The sequence below is a fragment of the Balaenoptera borealis genome, assembly GCF_965194805.1.
Source record: "Balaenoptera borealis genome assembly, chromosome: 19".
Classification (NCBI taxonomy): domain Eukaryota; kingdom Metazoa; phylum Chordata; class Mammalia; order Artiodactyla; family Balaenopteridae; genus Balaenoptera; species Balaenoptera borealis.
This window is the reverse complement of record NC_138878.1, coordinates 32,898,471-32,916,761: the sequence shown is the minus strand read 5'-3', so window position 1 is coordinate 32,916,761 and position 18,291 is coordinate 32,898,471. Positions and strand designations below refer to the sequence as shown.

The following is an 18,291-nucleotide window of genomic DNA, read 5'->3' as shown; positions in this document are numbered from 1 at the left end:
TAAAAACAGGCTTTGGATGGGAGTCAGGGAAGCAAGGGATGGCCAGGGGGCCGCTAGGCGGGAGCCCCCGTGTGTCCTGGGCTCTGACCCGCCGCGTGCGCCCGCCCGGCCGGTGCCTCTAGGTCCTCGGTTGGCCCCGCTTCCTTCAGGACCCCGTGGTGGGGAAGGCTGTGAGCCTGCTTCTGGGCCGTGGGCCCCGGTCCTGCCCGCAGCCTGCCTGCGCCGACAGGGGCCTTTCGTTCCCGCCCGTGGGAGGCCAGCTCGTCTGGGCCCTCGGTGAATCATCCTTGGGGCTTGCTCAAGAATGTCGGCAGTGGCTGGCTCTTTCCAGCTCCCTCTCACTCTGGCCTTTGCCGTCCTCGGGGCTGGCCCGCCTGCCAGTCTCTGGGGCCGCCGCGGGCCAGCCTGTGAGCCTTACCCGACGCCCTCGGGCTTCATCCGGCCGACGTTCCCACTGCGCCCTAGGTGGGTCAGCCATGCTGAACAAGCATCGGGGGAACGCCGCCTGGTACCTTGGGGCTGCTCCCGGCCCGCTATCGTGGAAACCGCCCAGCCCCTCACCCTGTCCCTGCAGCTCTGGGCCCCGCCCACTCCTCTGACCCCCCCGCTTCCTTCCTCCCCAGCCCCGTGCCAGCCTCCTGTCCCTCCACTGCCAGGCTCTTTCCACTGCAGAGCCCTTGTCACTGCTGCCCACTCCGCCCAGAGCCCTCTTCCCTCTGTCCCAAATGCTCCTGTTTATCCTTTTTACTGTTTATTGTCAGTGTGAGCTCCACGTGGGCAGGCTCGGGGTGGGGGTCCCTCTTCTCCAGGCTTGAACCCCTGGTCCTAGGACAATGCCTGGTACAGAGCAGGGCCCCAGATAGCTTGTGAACGAATGAAGCAGAGCCCTTGACCCCGAGGTGGCGGCAGGCGTAGTCCGGTAGCCCACCCCGCGGGGCCGCCGGATCAGCAGGTGTGACCGCGGGCGCCCGGTCAGACTCGTGTTCCAGATGAACGAGGGAGAAGGTTTTAGTACGAGTGTCTCACGCAGGGTTTACTGGGCACCCTGTCTTTTATCTGGCAACACTACCTTCCCCCATCTTTGTTTAATTTTATTCATTCACATAGTTGAAAATTCAAACAGCGTGAAGCGTGTGCTATAGAAAGTGTTCGTGCATCCCTGTTCGCCGCCGGCACGTCCCCCGTGCCGGGGACCCGTGTGGTGAGAGGTGTCTGTGCGCGTCGAAGTAGAGGGAAAGACTCCTCTGGCCTCTTGGCTGAGCTGGCGGTAGCGCCTCCACCAGTGTGAACTTTGCTTCACCAGCGACGTAACTTGGAGACCTTCCCTTCTGTGCACAGAGACCACCCTCGTCTCTTCTCATGACTGTGCCGCACGCACCGCACGGAGGCGTGGTGGGGAGGTCCTTTCCCAGCTCTGGCTTCTGTAGGCTTACGTGTGTGTGAGGTGCCCCAAGGGATGAGTGTCCAGAGGTGGCTGGTAGGGGGCCCGTGGCCGGTGCAGGTTGCAGGTGCCCTCCCTGGGCCCTGCTTCTGAACAGATGCGTTTTTGCTCAGAACTGATGGATCTTCAGGACCCATTTAATTTTTAGGGACAGTGTCTGGCTTCCATGCCCTAAGAGAGAAGTGGCAGTGACCTTGAACTTGAAGAGCTGGCTGCCGTGTAGGCAGAGTTGCTGACGGTGGAGGGGGAGGCAGAGAAACGTGACCTCCCCAGACCCCCAGGGCAGGTCACTCACCACAGGGCACAGCTCACTCTCAGGACCCTGGGACTCTTCACAAGGGCTGAATTCCATGCCATTCCCTCTGGCCTGGCAGACAGACATGGCTCAGGGTTTAAGAATGTTTCTGTCCTAGGAGGAGGCAAGAAGTTTCCAGGAAAGTTGCTGCCTATGGCTTAACGAGTGTTTGTGGCAGTAGGTGTTGGCCCATGTGGGTGTTTGTGGGAACCACCGGAGACTGGGACTCCTGGAGGGCAGGAATGTGAGGGGATGAGGGGGACTCAACAGGCCTCGAGGTGGCCCGAGCTTGTCCCTGGTGGCCTTGGGGGTCTTTCTCTTCTCTCCCCCTTTTCCAGTCCTGTCCGGCCTCGCCAGCTGAGGATGGTCCCAGGCGGGTTGTTGTTCTTGGCGGGGGGTTGGGGGAGAAGGAGGCAGGGCTGGGCCCCTCCTTCAGGGCCTGGCTAAGCCACCATGTCCCTGGCATGGCCGTGGCAGGCTTGTGGCAGATAGTGGACCCGTGCTGTGGTTTGGGGGCTGTACAAGTGGAACTCCCTGGAATGCTGCTCCGTGGGGAGCAGCCCCGGGTTGGCCAGCACCCCCCTTCTTCCTGGCTGCTCCCACACGGAGGACATGTGCTGCCACGTGTGGGTGGGCAGGGCAGGATGCTTGTGGCTTCTTCCCTGGGTGCCATCTCCCTGGGGTGCGTCCACCGGGAGGGGCCGATGGGCTTTCAGACCCAAGGAGCTTCAGGGGCCAAGTGGGGCCTTCGGGCTTGGGGCCTGACCCCGCCTCTTGCCCTGGGGAGGCAGAGAAGGGCCTGAGGGGCTGTGCACTGTTGTGCCTGGGGCAGGGACAGGGCCCCGAGCTGGGGCCTCCCGGGAGCCCAGCCAGGGAGAGCACTGGGCTTCCGCCAGTCCCCGAGGGGCTGCAGACCCAGCAGCTGTTTTGCCATTTTCCCTTTTCGCCAGATGGGCCAGCGTTCTGGGCAGCATTGCGTTTCTGGTGGGGCGGGATGGGGGCGGGCCGTTCTCGTGCTGAGAGGGGAGGGGCCGTGTCTGTGTCTGCCTGCAGAGCCAGCAGCCGCCCCCGCCCAGCCTCCACCTCACCAAGTCCAAGGGGGACGCGACCCTGAAGATGCGGGCCTCCGTGCGCATGACCCGCTACCTCGAGTCCTGGGGGGCGGCGCGGCCCTTCGCGCACCTCAACCAACGCGAGAGCGTGAGCAGCAACGAGACCCCTGTGCCCCACGGGCGGAGGCCCAAGGTAGGACCTCTCCTCCCAGAGAGCTGGGAGCAGGGGCTGCGGGGGGGGTGGGGCAGGAGAGCACATGCTAAGGGTGTCCTTCCACTAAGGGTGTCCTTCCGTCCGAGCCTCACTTTCCGCATCTGCAGCATGGTTCCGGGCTCTGCCCTCCCTCCCTCCCTCCCTCCCTCCTGGGGCCCTTGGGGAAGTGAAGGCATTTGGAGAATGCTCCAGGGCAGCGGGGGATGTCCCTGGCCTCCTGGTTCCCCAGACCAAGTTCAGTTTCAGTTCTGGGTGCCTGCAGCTTGGCCAGTCCTTGCATCCGAGAGTGCCGGAGATGATAGACCCGGTCCAGTGAGGCGCATCAGGGCCCTGGGTCCTGGAGAATAACCGTCTCCCTCTCCCTTCCCTTCCAGGCCATTCCGCTGCGGCGCCACCGGACCCCTGACAGGTTTGTGCCCTGTCCCCTGCCTCCCTGGCCAAGTCCTGCCCCAGTCACCTCCTCCAGGCAGGCTGCCCTGACCAGCCTCTGTCCAGGAGGGCAGCTCCACAAGGCCCAGCCCTGACTATGGGTTTCGCCATGGCTTGGGTCAGAGTGTTTTTAGGAGCCAGAACTTCACAATGATCGAGTGGCTGTTGTATACCCAGCCTGTAGTGGGGTCAGTGGGGTTGGTGTGATGGAACCCTGGGGTTTAGTGGAAGAGACCTTGGACCGGGGCCTGGGGGGGTCTGCCCTTTGCTTCTTGCTGGGCTGCTGGTGGCTGGGTGATGCTGTGTGATGCTGGGCCTTCGCTTGTCCTCTCTGGGCCTCAGTGGGACCCGCCTTTCCCTCCTCCATCCTGCACGAGGCCCTGGGACCTCCTGCAGGCACCTGGGAACCCCACTTGGGTGAGTCATCTCGTCCACACCCCTGCCTCTGGGCAAGTAGATGTAGGTTCCTGGGCTGATGCCGTTGTGGGTGTCTGATTCCAGAAGTGCGTCCCCCAAGGGGCGGTCAGAGGATGACTCATACGACGATGAGATGCTGTCAGCCATCGAGGGCCTCAGCTCCACGAGGTGAGGCTCCGAGACCCGTGCTCGCCTTGTGCCTCATGCCCAGTGGCTGTGTCCGTGGTGCTGCCTCCTGAGGGTGGCCCCCCACGCCCTCCCCTCAACTCCTCCAGGCCCCACTTCTCACTGCCTGTGTCTCCACCCCACAGACCCTGCTGCTCCAAGTCTGATGACTTCTCCACCTTTGGGTCCATCTTCCTGGAGAAGGGCTTCGAGCGAGAGGTGAGGAGGACCTCTGAGCAGCCCCAGGAACAGGGGCTCCAAGGCCTGGGGTGGGGGGCGGCTGCTGGCCACAGGGCAGCCAACACCCCCAGAAGGTCTGCTCAGGGAGGGCGCTGGGGGGTCGCTCCAGCTGCCACTGGGGTGGGGACGGGGCTCAATGCGGCCTGTTTGGGTTCTCTTCTTACTGGCCTCGCCCCTGCACCTGACACCCCCGTTAGTGGTTCCCCCACTTGGGTTTGGGAGACTTTGCTCCCTTCAAATGCCAAACCTCAGCCAGTGCTGATAGGGGCCAGCACGCACCTTTGGCTCTGCACTTTTTAGAAGAAAGCCCCAAACTCAGTATCAGTTTGACGGGGCCTGACCGGTTCACCCTTCTGGCTGCTGTAACACCATGCTTGTGTCCCACTAGTGACCATTCACTTATTTATCGAGGGCCTACTGGTTCTGGCAACATCCAAGGCACGCGTGTGTCATTCTGCCCTCACCTGCTGGCCAAAGTGGGCGACGGTACCCATTTCACGGACCCCAAGGTTTGGGGCGTCTTGGCCTCAGGTGCGGCCTGAGGGAGTGGCCCAGCCCACGGCCCTCAGGTGCTGGGACCGCTCTGCCGCTTCAGCCTCCAGGACTGTGGGGGCTCCCTGAGTGTGTGGGGAGCTTGGGGTCTGGAGGCAGGTGTGGTCACCAGGAGAGCCGCCTGGCGGGCCCCCTGCTGGCTGTGAGACCTGGACAGGCTGCCGGGCTCCCTGAGCCTCGGTTTGCTCGTCTGCGGCAGGAGCCCCGTGGGCTGAGATCTTGAGATGGTGCCGGGTGTGGAGGGGCGGGCAGCACAGGCCCCCCGCCCGATGGCTTGGGGCTCAGACCTGGCCGTGCTCCTCGGTTTGGGGTGAGAACAGACCCGCCACTAGCCCCAGTCGCAGCAGCCCCAGAGCTCCCATTTGGTTCTCGCCCACGGACTTGGGCTACGGGCTTTACAGGGACCTTGGAAATGAAGTTGGAGACCTGGGCGGGGTGGGGGAGGGGAAGGTATCGCCTCTAAATATAAAAGAGAGACTGCAAAATGGAAACGGATGAAAATTGTTTGTTCATGATGATGTAACAGTCAAGGAGGGGAGGAAGTCACGGAGGGGGTGTAAGGTTTTTCTTAGAGATGATTAACTCGAGCCAGGGTGGAGCCCAGGAAGGGGTCAGAGCAAGTAGCCTGCCCTGCAGGCAGGGCCTCGGCTGCCCGGCCACCCCTCACAGTCTCTGTCGCCCCCAGTACCGCCTGGCACCCATCCCGCGGGCCCGCTACTACTTCGCTTGTGCCAGCCTTGTCTTCATCTGCATCCTGCTCGTCCATGCCCTGCTGATGCCCAGGTCAGTCGGGGGGTGGGCCGGATGGTCAGGCACACTGGGGTCGGGCTAGGAGGGGTGGTGACCTTGCAGATCCCACCAGAAAACCTGCAGGAAGGGGCTGGCTGTTACAGTTAGTACCTTTAGTCACTTTAGGCGTCAGAGCCCCAGAAACTGGACCTGGCACTGTGGCCCCCATACCTGGAGTTGCCAACGTTTATTTTTAGTTTTAGTTGAACATGCTTGCTCGCTCAAGCCGCAGACCTCCCCACTCCCAGATGCCTCTCGCCTTCAAAGTCACCTGTTTTCTGTATGGCCCTTCAGGCACTTCAGTTTTGTTTTTTTTTTTAATTAATTAATTTATTTATTTATCTATGGCTGTGTTGGGTCTTCGTTTCTGTGCGAGGGCCCTCTCTAGTTGTGGCAGGCGGGGGCCACTCTTCATTGCCGTGCGCAGGCCTCTCACCATCGCGGCCTCTCTTGTTGCGGAGCACAGGCTCCAGACACGCAGGCTCAGCAGTTGTGGCTCACGGGCCCAGCTGCTCTGCGGCATGTGGGATCTTCCCAGACCAGGGCTCGAACCCGTGTCCCCTGCATTGGCAGGCAGACTCTCAACCACTACGCCACCAGGGAAGCCCCAGGCATTTCAGTTTTTTGTGACTGTTGCCTGAGGTATTTGGAGTCCTAGAGGGGCAGACTCCTAAAACTGTAGCTGCTACCACCTCCCTCTTAGGTGTGGGAAATTGAGGCCAGGGGGCTTAATGCCTTATCCAGGGTGTGTGGCCAGTACACAGGAGCTGCTGAGATTCACGCTTCTGCGAAAGGGCTCTGTTGCTGGGGGCGGGGGCAGGGGGCTGAGGTCACAGGGAGGGAGGAAGGTCAGCCAGTTGGCGGCTTCTGGAAGGGTAGTTAGGCCAAAGGATCCACTAGGATCGTGGTTCAGGATGTGCTTAATAAAGACGAAATAGGGAACGCTTTTAGATGGTGCTTCTGTGCCGGGCAAGAGTCTGAAGGCTGTAGTATAATCAGTTATTTCTTGTAAACTTGGCCCGGAAAGCGGGGCGTGATGTTGATCTTGGTCCTCGTGTCTCGGCCAGGCCTTGTGTGTTGTTCGTGGGGCAGCTGGACCACGGTGTGCAGTGTGCCCCTTCGGCTGAGTGCAGAGTAGCCGTTTGGGACGGGGAGAAGGTGAACTGAGGCGCTGGGGGGTGGGGAGCATGCCGGTGGCTTGGCCCCGGGCAGAGGGTCCCCCAGAACTTAGGTTTTTCCTTCCTCTCCAGGATGGCGGCTCTGGGTGTGTCCTTTGGGCTGGTGGCCTGCGTGCTCGGGCTGGTACTAGGCTTGTGCTTTGCCCGTGAGCTCTTGGTGAGTGGGGAGGCCCCCGACTGGGCGGCGGGCAGGCCGGGCCCCCCGGGTGTCGGGGCTGTGGTGGTGCGAGCCCCGGCCCCGTGACCCCTGCCGCTCCGGCCTGGAGCACGGTCCGGAGGCTTCTCCCAGGCGTCTCCGTCCTAGGTGCTAGTAGTCCGCAAGCGGCTGTGGCTGTCCCCGGCCCCAAGGGTGGGGCTGTCCCTTCTGTCTGTGCACCACACGTGTCCTGAGCTCTGGGCCGGGCGGGCACAGCACCCCTGACTCCCCAGCGGAGCTCTCAGAGGCTCTCGCTCTGCTGGGCCCTTGGGCTGTGGGCCCCCGGGCCAAGCCTCCTGCGGGCTCTCCGTCCACCTCGGGTGTGGGTGCTGGGTGATGACACTGTGATTCCGCAGAGGTGCTGCCCGGCCCGGGGCGCGCTCCGAGCCATCTCTGAGAGGGTGGAGACGCAGCCCCTGCTGCGGGCGTCCCTGGCCGTCCTGACCATCGGCAGCCTGCTCACTGTCGCCGTCATCAACCTGGTGGGTTCCGCGGCGGGGACGGCAGGCCTGGCAAAGACCCCTCGGGCCGTGCACGCTTCCGGGGAGGAGGGAGCACTCTTTGACCCTGGGGACCTCCGGATTCTAGAATCCTATAATCCTGTTGCCTAAAAGCCCATCTGGTGTGACCCCTGTGGGCGGGCCCTGTGAGGTTCCCGTGGCGGCTCTGAGCTCCTCACCCTGTGTTTGTCACATGAGGACTTGGGGGCCCCCAGAGCGTTCACGTGGCCGACCCCACAGGGCCACCACGGCGTCCTTGACGTCCCAGTCTTTCTTTCCGGCCCCTGAGGAGGTCCTGTCTCAGCCTCTCTGAGACCCAGTCTCCTCACTGGGGATGAGCAGTCCTGGGCACAAGCTGGAGGGGACATCTGGGCCCTGCTTCTCGGGCTGGGCTCGTGTGCTTTGGGCTCAGACAGCACTTGTCCCACCCGGTCCTCCCCCCTCCGACATTTAGAGCCAGAGTCCCTCCCATCTCCGTGTCCCCTGCCCTCGGGACTCTGTGACCACTTCCCTCAGTGTCATCTGGGGAGAAGGGGGCTCACTGAAAACGTTGCTCCCAGCTTCTCCCCCTGCCCCGAGTCAGGCGCTGGGGTGGTGTCCCTGTGCCTTCCTTGGACTCCCTCTTCCCGCAGTGAAGCTGCCAGCTGCGGTGGGAAGTCGGGGGCACAGAGGCTTCGGCCAGGCTTAGAGCCGGGCTTGGCAGGAGGTGCCTATGGTGCTCTCGGAGGCCCCGGCCCTGCCCTCTGCCCCCTCCAGGTCCCCAGCCCCGCTCAGCCGGGGCAGACCCTGGAGTGCCTGGACCACCCCTCACGGGGACCTGTCTTTTCCGTAGCCGCTGATGCCTTTCCCGGCCCCAGGGCCGCCTGCTGGGAACGAGACGGGCCCGGGGGCCGTGAGCGGCTGGGAGAGGACCCTGTGCAAGTCCCTCCCGGTGAGTGTGTCCCTCGGGGCCCCTTGTGCCCTCACGCGGACTGTCCCTGCACGCTCAGAGCACACTGAGCACCTGAGCCCATGGGCATGGAAGAGCCGAGTCCCCCCTCTCCCAGGCGAGGCGAGAGAGCAGGGCCGGCTGGGGCTAAGGGGTCCTGGTGCTGGCGCCTGGGTCCAAGGCGAGAGGGTGGGAGCGCCCTGCGCTGGTGGTTGTCTCCTGACCACGCTTGTCATGATCTCCACTTCATGGATGGGGAAGCGGGCGCGGGGAGGCCGACAGATTTGCCTCATAGGCGGCGGAGCCAGGACTGGGCCCAGGTGGGCTGACACCAGAAGCTGTGCCTGGAGCGCCCTCCCAGACAGGATGAGGGCTGTGGGACTTCAGGGGGGTGGTGGTGAATTTGAGCTGGTCTCTAAAGGGCAGAAAGGTTATGGGACGGGGGTTGGAAGAGGGGACAGTGAAAAAAAGCCAAGGCAGGTAGTGGGCACAGTAGGTTTCAGGTGGTCGTGTCACGGGGAGGGGGTGGGGGAGGATTGGGAGATGAAGCCAGAGGCGGGTTAGATCCAGCTCCAGTGGAACACGAGTGCCAGGGTGAAGAGCTTGGTCTTTATTCTGGGGGCAGTAGGGAGCCACAGCGTGCTCTTGAGCAGGAGAGTAACATGGGCAGAGATGCACTTTGGGAGGGACCGGCTCATGGCAGAACTCAGATCACTGTCTGGACCTTGTCACAGTCTCCCCAGCGCGTGCATTTTTATTTACTGTGTTTCTTTTTCCTTTAAATGAGTTCACTTGCCATAAGTGGAAGTAAAAATATAGTGAAAACAACACAATATAGAAAGTTTTAGATTCCATTGCCTGCTCTTTGTTAAGGGAGGTCAGTGAGGCAAGAGAGTGGTGCTGAAGACACACTGGCTCTTCACGGATTCCTCTGTGGCTAAAGGTGTCCCTCCCTTGGATGACCTCTGATCCGGGAGGTGCCTCTTGGTGACGGGAGATGGTGGGGTGACTGACATCCCCGTCTCCCCAGTATTACACCTGCAGCTGCATCCTGGCCTTCATCGCCTGCTCTGTCTTCCTGCGGATGAGCCTGGAGCTGAAGGTCGTGCTGTTGACAGTGGCCTTGGTGGCCTACCTGGTGCTCTTCAACATCTCCCCGTGCTGGCAGTGGGACTGCTGTGGCCACAGCCTGGGCAACCTCACCAAGACCAATGGCACCCTCAGGTGGGGCCCAGATCCCACACTGCCGGGACCCCTGCCCACTGCCTTTCTCGACTGTGGCCCATTGTAGCACTTTTTGTTTTGTCTCAGTGTCATTTCAAACTAAGGTGCTTTTGCATTCACAGTCCCCTCTGGACTGGACACCGTGTGGGCTGGACCGGCAGGTGGCATGGTTTCCGCTTTACAGAAGGGGAAGTGATGGGCTCAGGCCCTGGGTCTGCAGCACTCAGAGCTGAGTGTGACTCATTTGCAGGGGGTGTCCCCGGTCCCAGGAGGCCACCTGGGTGATCCTGTCTCTAGGCCAGTCTGGGGTGGGGAGGCAGAGGCTTCAGCTCTAGCCCAGTCCCCTGCTTTGAGCCACGTCCTGGGTCTCCAGAGCTCTGGAGAGAGCAGTTGGCTCTGGTCTATTCCCAGACTGATGCGAGGGGCTGGCGCGTGCGTAGTTCTGGGGGCTCTGGGCCTCAAGTGGATCGAGGAGCGGGGGCCTGGCCCCCCTTGAACTAAAAGGCAGGAACCTGGGGACCCAGAACAATGTCTGCTCCTGTGGATCTGGCTTGCACCTGCACATTCCTTCTGCCGACCTGCAAGCCCTGCTCACCTCGAGGAGCTCTGGCTGCCCTTGGCTGCTCCCCTGCCTGCCTAGAGTGCTTTCGTTCAGACTTCGCCACGAATATTGAGACCCAGGTGTGAGCTCAGATGTCACCTCCCTGTCAACTGTACGTCCCTCTTTTCTTTACAACCTGAAGCGTCCTGTTCGCCAACCACAAGAACGTGAGCTCCGAGGGCAACGATCTCCCATCTTGCTTACTTTCCCGTGGGCTGGCCCTGCATCTGGGCCTCATGCCATCCCCTGAATTCAGGGGGCTTTGGGCGGAAGTGGAGATGACGCCTGCCTTTCCCCTTCATATCCGCAGCTCCCCGTCCTGTTCATGGGATCTGAAGACAATGATCAATTTCTACCTGGTCCTGTTTTACACCACCCTCATCATGCTCTCCAGACAGGTACGGCCCAGGAGGCGCCCACCGCGTCCCTAGCTCAGCGTGGCTGCTTGTACCTCTTTCTGGAGAGGCCGGGGGTGGGGCTGGGGCTGCCTCAGAATTGGAGCAGCACACAGGACTGCAGTCTTTCGGGGAGCTCTGGTCCCTGGGTTAGGGTCCTGAGTAAGTGTCCTTACCTCCCATCAGGACACGAGTGACATTTAATCCTGTGGGTCACTTGAGAATTAGGAGTCGTGGCTGACTGGGGAGTGGCTGTTGAGTTGGAGACATCTGCCAGGGGTACAGGGTGGAGCGCTGATGGGCTGGCTCTGTAGCCCCCAGGGTTACGAGTGTGCTCTGCCCTCGCTCGCTGCTGCCAGGACACCGATGTTCCCTTCTGTCCGCAGATTGACTATTACTGCCGCTTGGATTGTCTGTGGAAGAAGAAGTTCAAGAAGGAACACGAGGAGTTTGAAACCATGGAAAATGTGAACCGCCTTCTTCTAGAGAATGTCCTGCCAGCCCACGTGGCCGCCCACTTCATTGGTGACAAGTTAAATGAGGTGTGGGTGAGAAGGGGCTCAGTCACTAGGACAGGGAGACTGAAGGTACAGATGCAGTCTTGTGGAGGGATGCGCTATAGCTACAAGGTGCTTTCTGCACTTGGTTTCCATGGCTCTTGGCCTCACTGATGCGCCCAGGAGACAATGTGTGGTGTTAGCTGCAAGAACACAGGCTTTGGATCAGAGACCAGGGTTCAGGGGTGATTGTGGACAAGATATCTCACTGCCCTGGGCCTTGATTTTCACATCTATAAAATGGGGCTGATAGTACTTGGCTGGCAGGATTGTTGCAAGGATCAAATATCCAGGTATTTGCCGTCTGGACCATCTGTTGATGAAAACATGCGTTTTTACCAATTCTATGTAGCAAAGAGTTTTATATCTATGGAAACTCAGGCCCAGTGAGCATAGAACCCAGGCCTCCTGATTGTTACCTTCTGCTACCCAGGGGTTCTCAAACCCAGCTGTACAGACCCAGGGTACTTAAAGGAGCCCAAAACCAACCTACGTCTGACCCTCCCCAACAGATCGATTCGGAATCTCCTGTTTTGTAACGGCCCCCACTCGAGTCCCACGTACAGCCAGCATCTGCTCCTGGAGCGCGAGGAGTCGCCTCCCCAGTCTGCTTCCCCCCGCCCCGCGCCCCCCACGAGGTCTGGTGGCCACAGGGTCATGTTTCTTCCCACCCCCAATGCAGGACTGGTACCATCAGTCCTATGACTGCGTGTGTGTCATGTTTGCATCCGTGCCGGACTTCAAAGTATTCTACACGGAGTGCGACGTCAACAAGGAAGGGCTGGAGTGCCTGCGCCTGTTGAACGAGATCATAGCTGACTTTGACGAGGTAAGGCCTCCACACAGCCTGGAGAGGGCAGGGTGGGGCCGGGGGCACCCTGCGCCCACTGAACACGTGTGCTGCGGCGCCCCTGGGGAGAACACATGGTACACAAATTATAAAAAGTACCTATGCATTTGCTGTTTTGTTTTTTCACTATGTAACTTATCTTCTCTGTGAGGGGCAGCTTGCTTAGATTTAGGTTGTAGAATAGTTTGATTTCCTGCTAAGCCCCTGCTAGCAACCTGTTTCAAAGGAAGTCACTCAGTTTGGGCTTAACTCTTAGCTGCAAATATTCGACATTCCTGTGTAGATACTGTTGGGCGGGGTGTTTGCTCCTTAGCAGGAATGAGACCAGATGAGAATGGAAGAGACAGGGAATGTCAGGGAACAGAGATGAGAGGGAGCAGCAGGGAGAGAACCCAGAGGCTGTGTCCCCACCTGTACAGAGGTGTGAACTCGGGTGGGAAGGGCCCCGCATGAGAAATCTTTGCATTAGGAGTGGTGGTGGGAGGGAATCCTACACCCTTCTCAGAATCTGGGACAGGCCTGGGCTGCAGCTGTGTTGTATGGCCTGCTTCCTTTCGTCTTATAGCTGCTGTTAAAGCCCAAGTTCAGCGGTGTGGAGAAGATCAAGACCATCGGCAGCACGTACATGGCAGCTGCAGGGCTCAGCATCCCCTCGGGGCACGAGAACCAGGTACCCAGGCAATCGGGTGGTCTCATGTCCCAGCCCCAGACCAACACTGTACTTAGAGGGGGCACCTGTCCGTACCCCTCCTATGAGGGAAGGGCAGAGGAGCTCACGGCTCAGCCTGAGGGAGTGTTTTGGTGGAGGGGTTGGGGCAGGCGGCCCCTCACCAGGAGGGGAGCTTAGGTGGGGGAGCAGGTCCTAGACCCTCTGTGGAGGAGCCTCAGTACACCTCTGCCCATCAGCGGCCCCCCGGGGGTTTCGTGCCCAGGCTGGCACACAGCGCTCAGCAGGTCAGGGTGCTCTGGCGCGTCCGTCTGACAGCCGGCGGAGGCAGGAGGACGGGGTGCGAGTGGCCCTGGCCCCACGGCGTGCTCTGTCCTGCAGGACCTCGAGCGGCAGCACGCCCACATCGGCATCATGGTGGAGTTCAGCACCGCCCTGATGAGCAAGCTGGATGGCATCAACCGGCACTCCTTCAACTCCTTCCGCCTCCGAGTTGGTGAGGCCCTGGGAAGGCGGGCTGGGCCTGAGCTCTGGGTGGGACTGTGCAGCTCCCGCCTCCTGGCAAACCCACTCTCAGTCCGGTGTATGTTGCCATCTGCTATGAAAAGTTTTAGAAATCCCTTTCTGATCTGAAAACCCCAGTGACTGGGTAATAAGAATTCTCTGCATACTATTTATGAAGTTACCTTGGCAAGTTTTAAGTAAATAGGAATATATCACTGCGGGGAATGGAAAGCCCAAATCCCTGGCTGTAAAGAGGTGACCTTAAATACATTGAGAACAAAGCAAAATCATTAACCTAAGTAGTCACTGTTAGCTAACAGGGTCAGTGCTCAAAGCCCATTTACTGTTCAAGAGGAGATGAGTAGATACAGGAAGTGTTCACAGTGGACGCAGGTTTCACATCCAGCACAGCCTGAAAACTGCCGAGGGAGCGCTCTCCTCCCATCCCAAGTACCGCCTCCCGTCAGACTCAGGAAGCACCCTTCCAACCTTCACTTTAGTTGTTTTGTCAACGCTTTCTGTGGTTGCCGGGTGGATTCCGTGGCCTTATAAGCCTGAGGCTTTGCCTCTATGATCTGCTAACTGCAAACATGTTCTTTAGGCATAAACCATGGGCCCGTGATTGCTGGAGTGATTGGGGCACGAAAACCTCAGTACGACATCTGGGGAAACACGGTCAATGTTGCCAGTCGAATGGAGAGCACCGGAGAACTTGGGAAAATCCAGGTAAAAGCTCACCTGGGGAAACCTGTGCCCACGGGGGAGAGAACTTCCCAGAGGTGAGGGAGCCCGGGCATCAGTCAGCTGTGGGATTCTAGCCACAAAATTCGTGAGGGAAACCAGACCCTGTCGGCTGATTTCTCTTCATCCCTCCCACAGCAGATTTTCTTTCTGCTTCTGAAGACTTAGGTTTCTTTTCCTTTTCAGGTTACTGAAGAGACATGTACCATCCTCCAGGGACTAGGTTATTCTTGTGAATGCCGTGGACTGATTAACGTCAAAGGCAAAGGCGAACTGCGGACTTACTTTGTCTGTACGGATACTGCCAAGTTTCAAGGGTTGGGGCTGAACTGAGAGTTTTAGGTAGGTGCAGAACATGCTGGAAGCCGATTTCCTTCCCTGAAGCAAGCCAGGGGGAAGGCTCAGCCCCACGTCAGTCACAAAGGCAGTCCAAGGGTTTGGCCATTACCACCCCTAGCAGGTGGTTGTGCATGGCTTCCTTGAACTGGCACTAGAGGATTTCTCAGCTTGAGGCGACCACCAAGCCTTACACACAGGCAGCCAGAACCTCTGTGCTGTCGGAGTCTGCAACTCGGCCTCCGGCACAGCAGAGAACGGCTCATTTGTGAGTTTTAGACCCTCATTTCCCCAGGTGCTGTGGAGGAGACCTCAGAGCATGACCTGGAGAACCCCGCCCACCCCTACTCCCCCCTTGGCCTGTGAGCTGCACAGGCGAGACTCCTTTTTCTTTTCTTGTCCAGGATGGGTGGAGACTCCTTTCTCCCCAGCAGAACAGCTACAAGAGTCCACGTTTCTCATACAGGCATTCTGGTCAAGAGTTGAAAGGGTGTTTGTTTGTTTTAAATCTATAAATGGTTTCAAACAATAGGGAGAAAACCCCACAGTGGACACTTCTTACTTCTTGTCATCTTTGGCATGTGTCTGTTGTAAATGGATACATTGTTAATGGAGGTTATTTATTATCCTTTAAATGACTTCTGAGATGCTAGACAAATCATCTTCTCTGCAGTGTAGTCTCTGCCTTTGTGACCACTGACACATACGTGGGACCACGGTCCAGTGTGAGCATATGGGATCAGCTCAGCTGTGGATGGAGCCCAGAGCAATGTGGCTCACAGCAGGCAGGCAAGGAGTGTCACAGCCTTGGCTTTGAATCAAACAACTTTGAAGCCAGAATTTTGAGATTAGGTTTAATGAGAAAAGCCTAGAAAATAAGGTATAAGCTCTTAGCCCTTCCTTGACTCCTCACGCATTTTTGAGCACCCGCTGCAACCTCCAACTCTTAGCTTTATACTGGAAAGGAATGGAGTCCGTGTGGAGAGAAGCCTGTAGTTCTTTCCTTCAAGTCCTCATAGCTAGCTTTGCAGAGCTTCAACACTAAGAGGATCTACTCAGCATCAGCACGTGTAGAGATTCCTGTATCTGGGAAGCCAGCCCTCTCACAGGTGCTCGGATGTTCTTGTTCTGAACCGAATGAATCAAGGCAAGTGAAAAAGCCAGGTCTGTGAGGTGGTGTCTTACAGCACTTTAGCTCCAAAAGAATGGAAAGAAGTCTACCTATGTTGTTTCAAGGTGAGAAATAACCGAACTGCCCATTCCTTTTTCTGAACTGACTTCATTACCTCATAACCACAGTATCCCCGGGGTTTCTAATAAATACAGCTGAATTTCACTATATAGCAGGAATTCTTAGCCAGAAGTCATCCCTGAACTCCCCTGAAATTACACAGAAAATCTTGCATACGTGAGGCTTCAAAAGATCACACAACGTTGCAGACAGGTGACTAAGCAGCCAGGTCTGCCTGGGACGGAGGGCTGTGGGGTGAGCTGGCACCCCAGCCACGGGCAGGGAGGGACTGGAGCCGAAGCTGCTGCCTGCTGGTGCTGTGTCTTGTTGGGGGCTGGGTGGGCTCTTGGCAGAGCTGATGCTCTGCATGAAACTGGAATAGGTAGGAATAAATCACAAGAACTTGCTGGCCTAAAGGAATTTCATTGTGAAAACGCTGGTAAGGGAAATAAGCTGTACTTAAACTGCCTTTTTTACACACCAATTCTTCATCTAAGTACTATGCTGAAATCTGTACCCTTAAAATCAGGAGTGACCAGGGCTGCTCAACAGGGCTCTCCTGGGAAGTCGGGAAGGTTCTGTCACTGATATGGTGTAGACACACATCAGTGTGCTGGGCCTCTCTGAGGTGGACATACTTCTGCTCTTGCAATATGCAAATTACTTTTTTCCTCCAGCAAAGAAATCCCAGTTGGGAGTTTTAAAAAATAATTGGTTACCATTCATGTATTTTTCTTTCACTGTGCTCAGATGATAAGAATATTAAGTTTTGAGTTTCTGATGATCAGATCATAGTGTATAACTAACTGACCATAAAAATCACTTATTTTTCATAAATTTGTTTTCCAATTACCAAGTCATTTCTTCACAGGTGTCATTTTGCTTTATGACAAGTATCTTTCCTAACACTGACCTTCTCTATGGGTCAGGGACCTGCTTCAAATTTCTACTGAGGTGGCCTCACTGATGCTAGTGAAAATCACACCTGAAGTTGTCTGGTTTACTTATTAAGAAAATTTCCTGACAAGATCATTAACCACTGTATACATTGTGTATATGTACAGAAATATGCTTTGAGAAAGTACATGCAAATGACTAGGGGTTATTCTGTATACTGAATATTTATAGACCTGTAACATTTGTTTCAAAATGTTATAATTTCATTTTTATAAAGCAACGGTGTTTCTCCTTTGTTTGGCTTTTCATAGATTAAATTAGCAATTTGGAAAACCTGATGTCGTAAGGTGTTTTGAATTTAAATGTTTTCTTGGTCTTCGGGAACTTACCTTATTAGCTAAGTAGATCTAAAGTTTGAGTCGGTTACTGCCTGAATTATATTTGAGAAACAAACTCTAAAAAGACTTGATAAATACATATTTGAACTGATTCTTTAATTCTCTTGGCATATGATTTCAAGTATGTTTTTGAAAGATTAGGTCATCTTAACTCTCTTGAGAGACTGAATTTTCCTTCACCCTACTTGTTAAGTGTTAGTTTTCAAAGTCAAGAAACTAATAAAGTAGCTTCCTGCCTGGGTGTTTTACAGAAGGGCTCCATGCAGTCTGAGTAGGGTCTTAAGCTTAATTTGTTCACTGAACTAGGCTACAGTCTAGTGCCTGGTTATAGAAGAGGACCACATCATCGTCTCCTACTTAAGTAATTAGACTGCTTGGGCACTTGACCTTTGCATTTCAGGTAAAAGTAAATGAGTATTAGTTTAGGGGGCACGGCAGAGGCAGACGTGACCTGTGAGAAACAGTAAATAGAAACGTAAACTTTCCTTTAAGCTTGCTGATTTCCTTATGTATTCATGGATGATTTAGTTTGTTATCTTATTTGGCTTATCCTTTTACCGTAGTTCCAAATAACCCTCTGACAAATGGCAAAAACAAACCAAAAAGGAACACTAGACAAGTTAGTGCTGTGAAGCTCCTGATATGTTTTGTTTTGTTTTTGTGGTGGTGGGAAGCCCCTAATCCTTCTACATAAGGACATCATTCCCAACAGGTATATAGGGGACACACTAGTAAATTCTAAAGGTATTTTAAGTGTATTTGTTTTCATGGTATAACAATGGAAAATCTCACTGGATGGGGATTTTAAAGAAAAGTTTCTCAGTCATGGTGCTGCCTGTGAAACATAAGGAAGCAGCACTATCACTGCTCTGCGAGAACTCTGCCCAGGTCTACTCGCACCCACTTTCTGCTCAGTATGGCAACAGGTCAAAATCATTCATTCCTCACAAGGCCACTTTTTAAATAAATCATCAAGGTGAAATCTGGTAAGTCAGGAACCATTTGGTTATAATTTCCTTAATGAGCAGTACGGCAGATGTGGAAAACTGAGGGATTTCAGTTATTTGGGGAACTTCTTTTAATGGATGGCCATAAAAAGGCTGTTTATTTTCTGAGCTTTTCTCTATCATTTCCTCCTCAGATTTAGCCCCAGGGAAAGGTGAAGGGGTAACTTAGCTGATACGCACACTACAGCTCACAGTCCCAGGTTCAGCTTTATTACCTAACACAAGTCCAATCTCTGGAACATTAAAATTAATTGTTCCAAAGTTTAATTAAAAACACAATTTACAAATATTTAATATCTTCTGAAAAAGCATTTCCAAGTTAAGAATGAAAAAAATATATACATAATATATAATCAAATACCAGTTAGCTTCAAATCCCATCAGGTCCACACTCAGTAACATCAGTCTTTTTAGGTTCTTCAAAATCTGGAAGAAAAAAACCCCCTTCATTCAGTACTTTTTTCCTTTTAATTAAAAAAGGTATGTG

General features: G+C 56.0%; 2 protein-coding genes and 1 long non-coding RNA gene across 20 annotated transcripts in view; 1 reads left to right on the top strand and 2 right to left on the bottom strand.

The window, feature by feature from the left end:
* ADCY7 (adenylate cyclase 7) overlaps window positions 1–14,616 on the top strand; it is a 59,389-nt gene extending 44,773 nt beyond the window's left edge. For all 6 annotated transcript variants that reach the window (XM_082366619.1, XM_082366614.1, XM_082366615.1 and 3 more), the window contains exons 12-27: window positions 2,790–2,981; window positions 3,377–3,411; window positions 3,933–4,016; window positions 4,160–4,232; window positions 5,491–5,588; window positions 6,845–6,929; window positions 7,325–7,450; window positions 8,301–8,399; window positions 9,427–9,620; window positions 10,532–10,619; window positions 11,003–11,158; window positions 11,856–12,002; window positions 12,589–12,693; window positions 13,072–13,186; window positions 13,796–13,920; window positions 14,122–14,616. In XM_082366619.1, coding sequence (XP_082222745.1) covers window positions 2,790–2,981; window positions 3,377–3,411; window positions 3,933–4,016; window positions 4,160–4,232; window positions 5,491–5,588; window positions 6,845–6,929; window positions 7,325–7,450; window positions 8,301–8,399; window positions 9,427–9,620; window positions 10,532–10,619; window positions 11,003–11,158; window positions 11,856–12,002; window positions 12,589–12,693; window positions 13,072–13,186; window positions 13,796–13,920; window positions 14,122–14,268 — 1,869 coding nt within the window. In that variant the 3' untranslated portion in view covers window positions 14,269–14,616. The remainder of the gene's footprint in view (window positions 1–2,789; window positions 2,982–3,376; window positions 3,412–3,932; window positions 4,017–4,159; window positions 4,233–5,490; window positions 5,589–6,844; window positions 6,930–7,324; window positions 7,451–8,300; window positions 8,400–9,426; window positions 9,621–10,531; window positions 10,620–11,002; window positions 11,159–11,855; window positions 12,003–12,588; window positions 12,694–13,071; window positions 13,187–13,795; window positions 13,921–14,121) is intronic.
* LOC309616285 overlaps window positions 1–18,291 on the bottom strand; it is a 409,627-nt gene that overhangs the window by 264,725 nt on the left and 126,611 nt on the right. The gene's annotated exons all lie outside the window — the stretch shown is intronic.
* The window catches only part of BRD7 (bromodomain containing 7), a 41,359-nt gene continuing 38,179 nt past the window's right edge, over window positions 15,112–18,291 (bottom strand). For 12 of the 13 annotated variants that reach the window (XM_082366640.1, XM_082366652.1, XM_082366646.1 and 9 more), the window contains one exon: window positions 17,993–18,230. In XM_082366640.1, the coding sequence (XP_082222766.1) occupies window positions 18,175–18,230 (56 nt within the window). In that variant the 3' untranslated portion in view covers window positions 17,993–18,174. Of the gene's footprint in view, window positions 15,400–17,992; window positions 18,231–18,291 lie in introns of those variants that run through there. The other variant, XM_082366645.1, reaches the window with a different exon arrangement.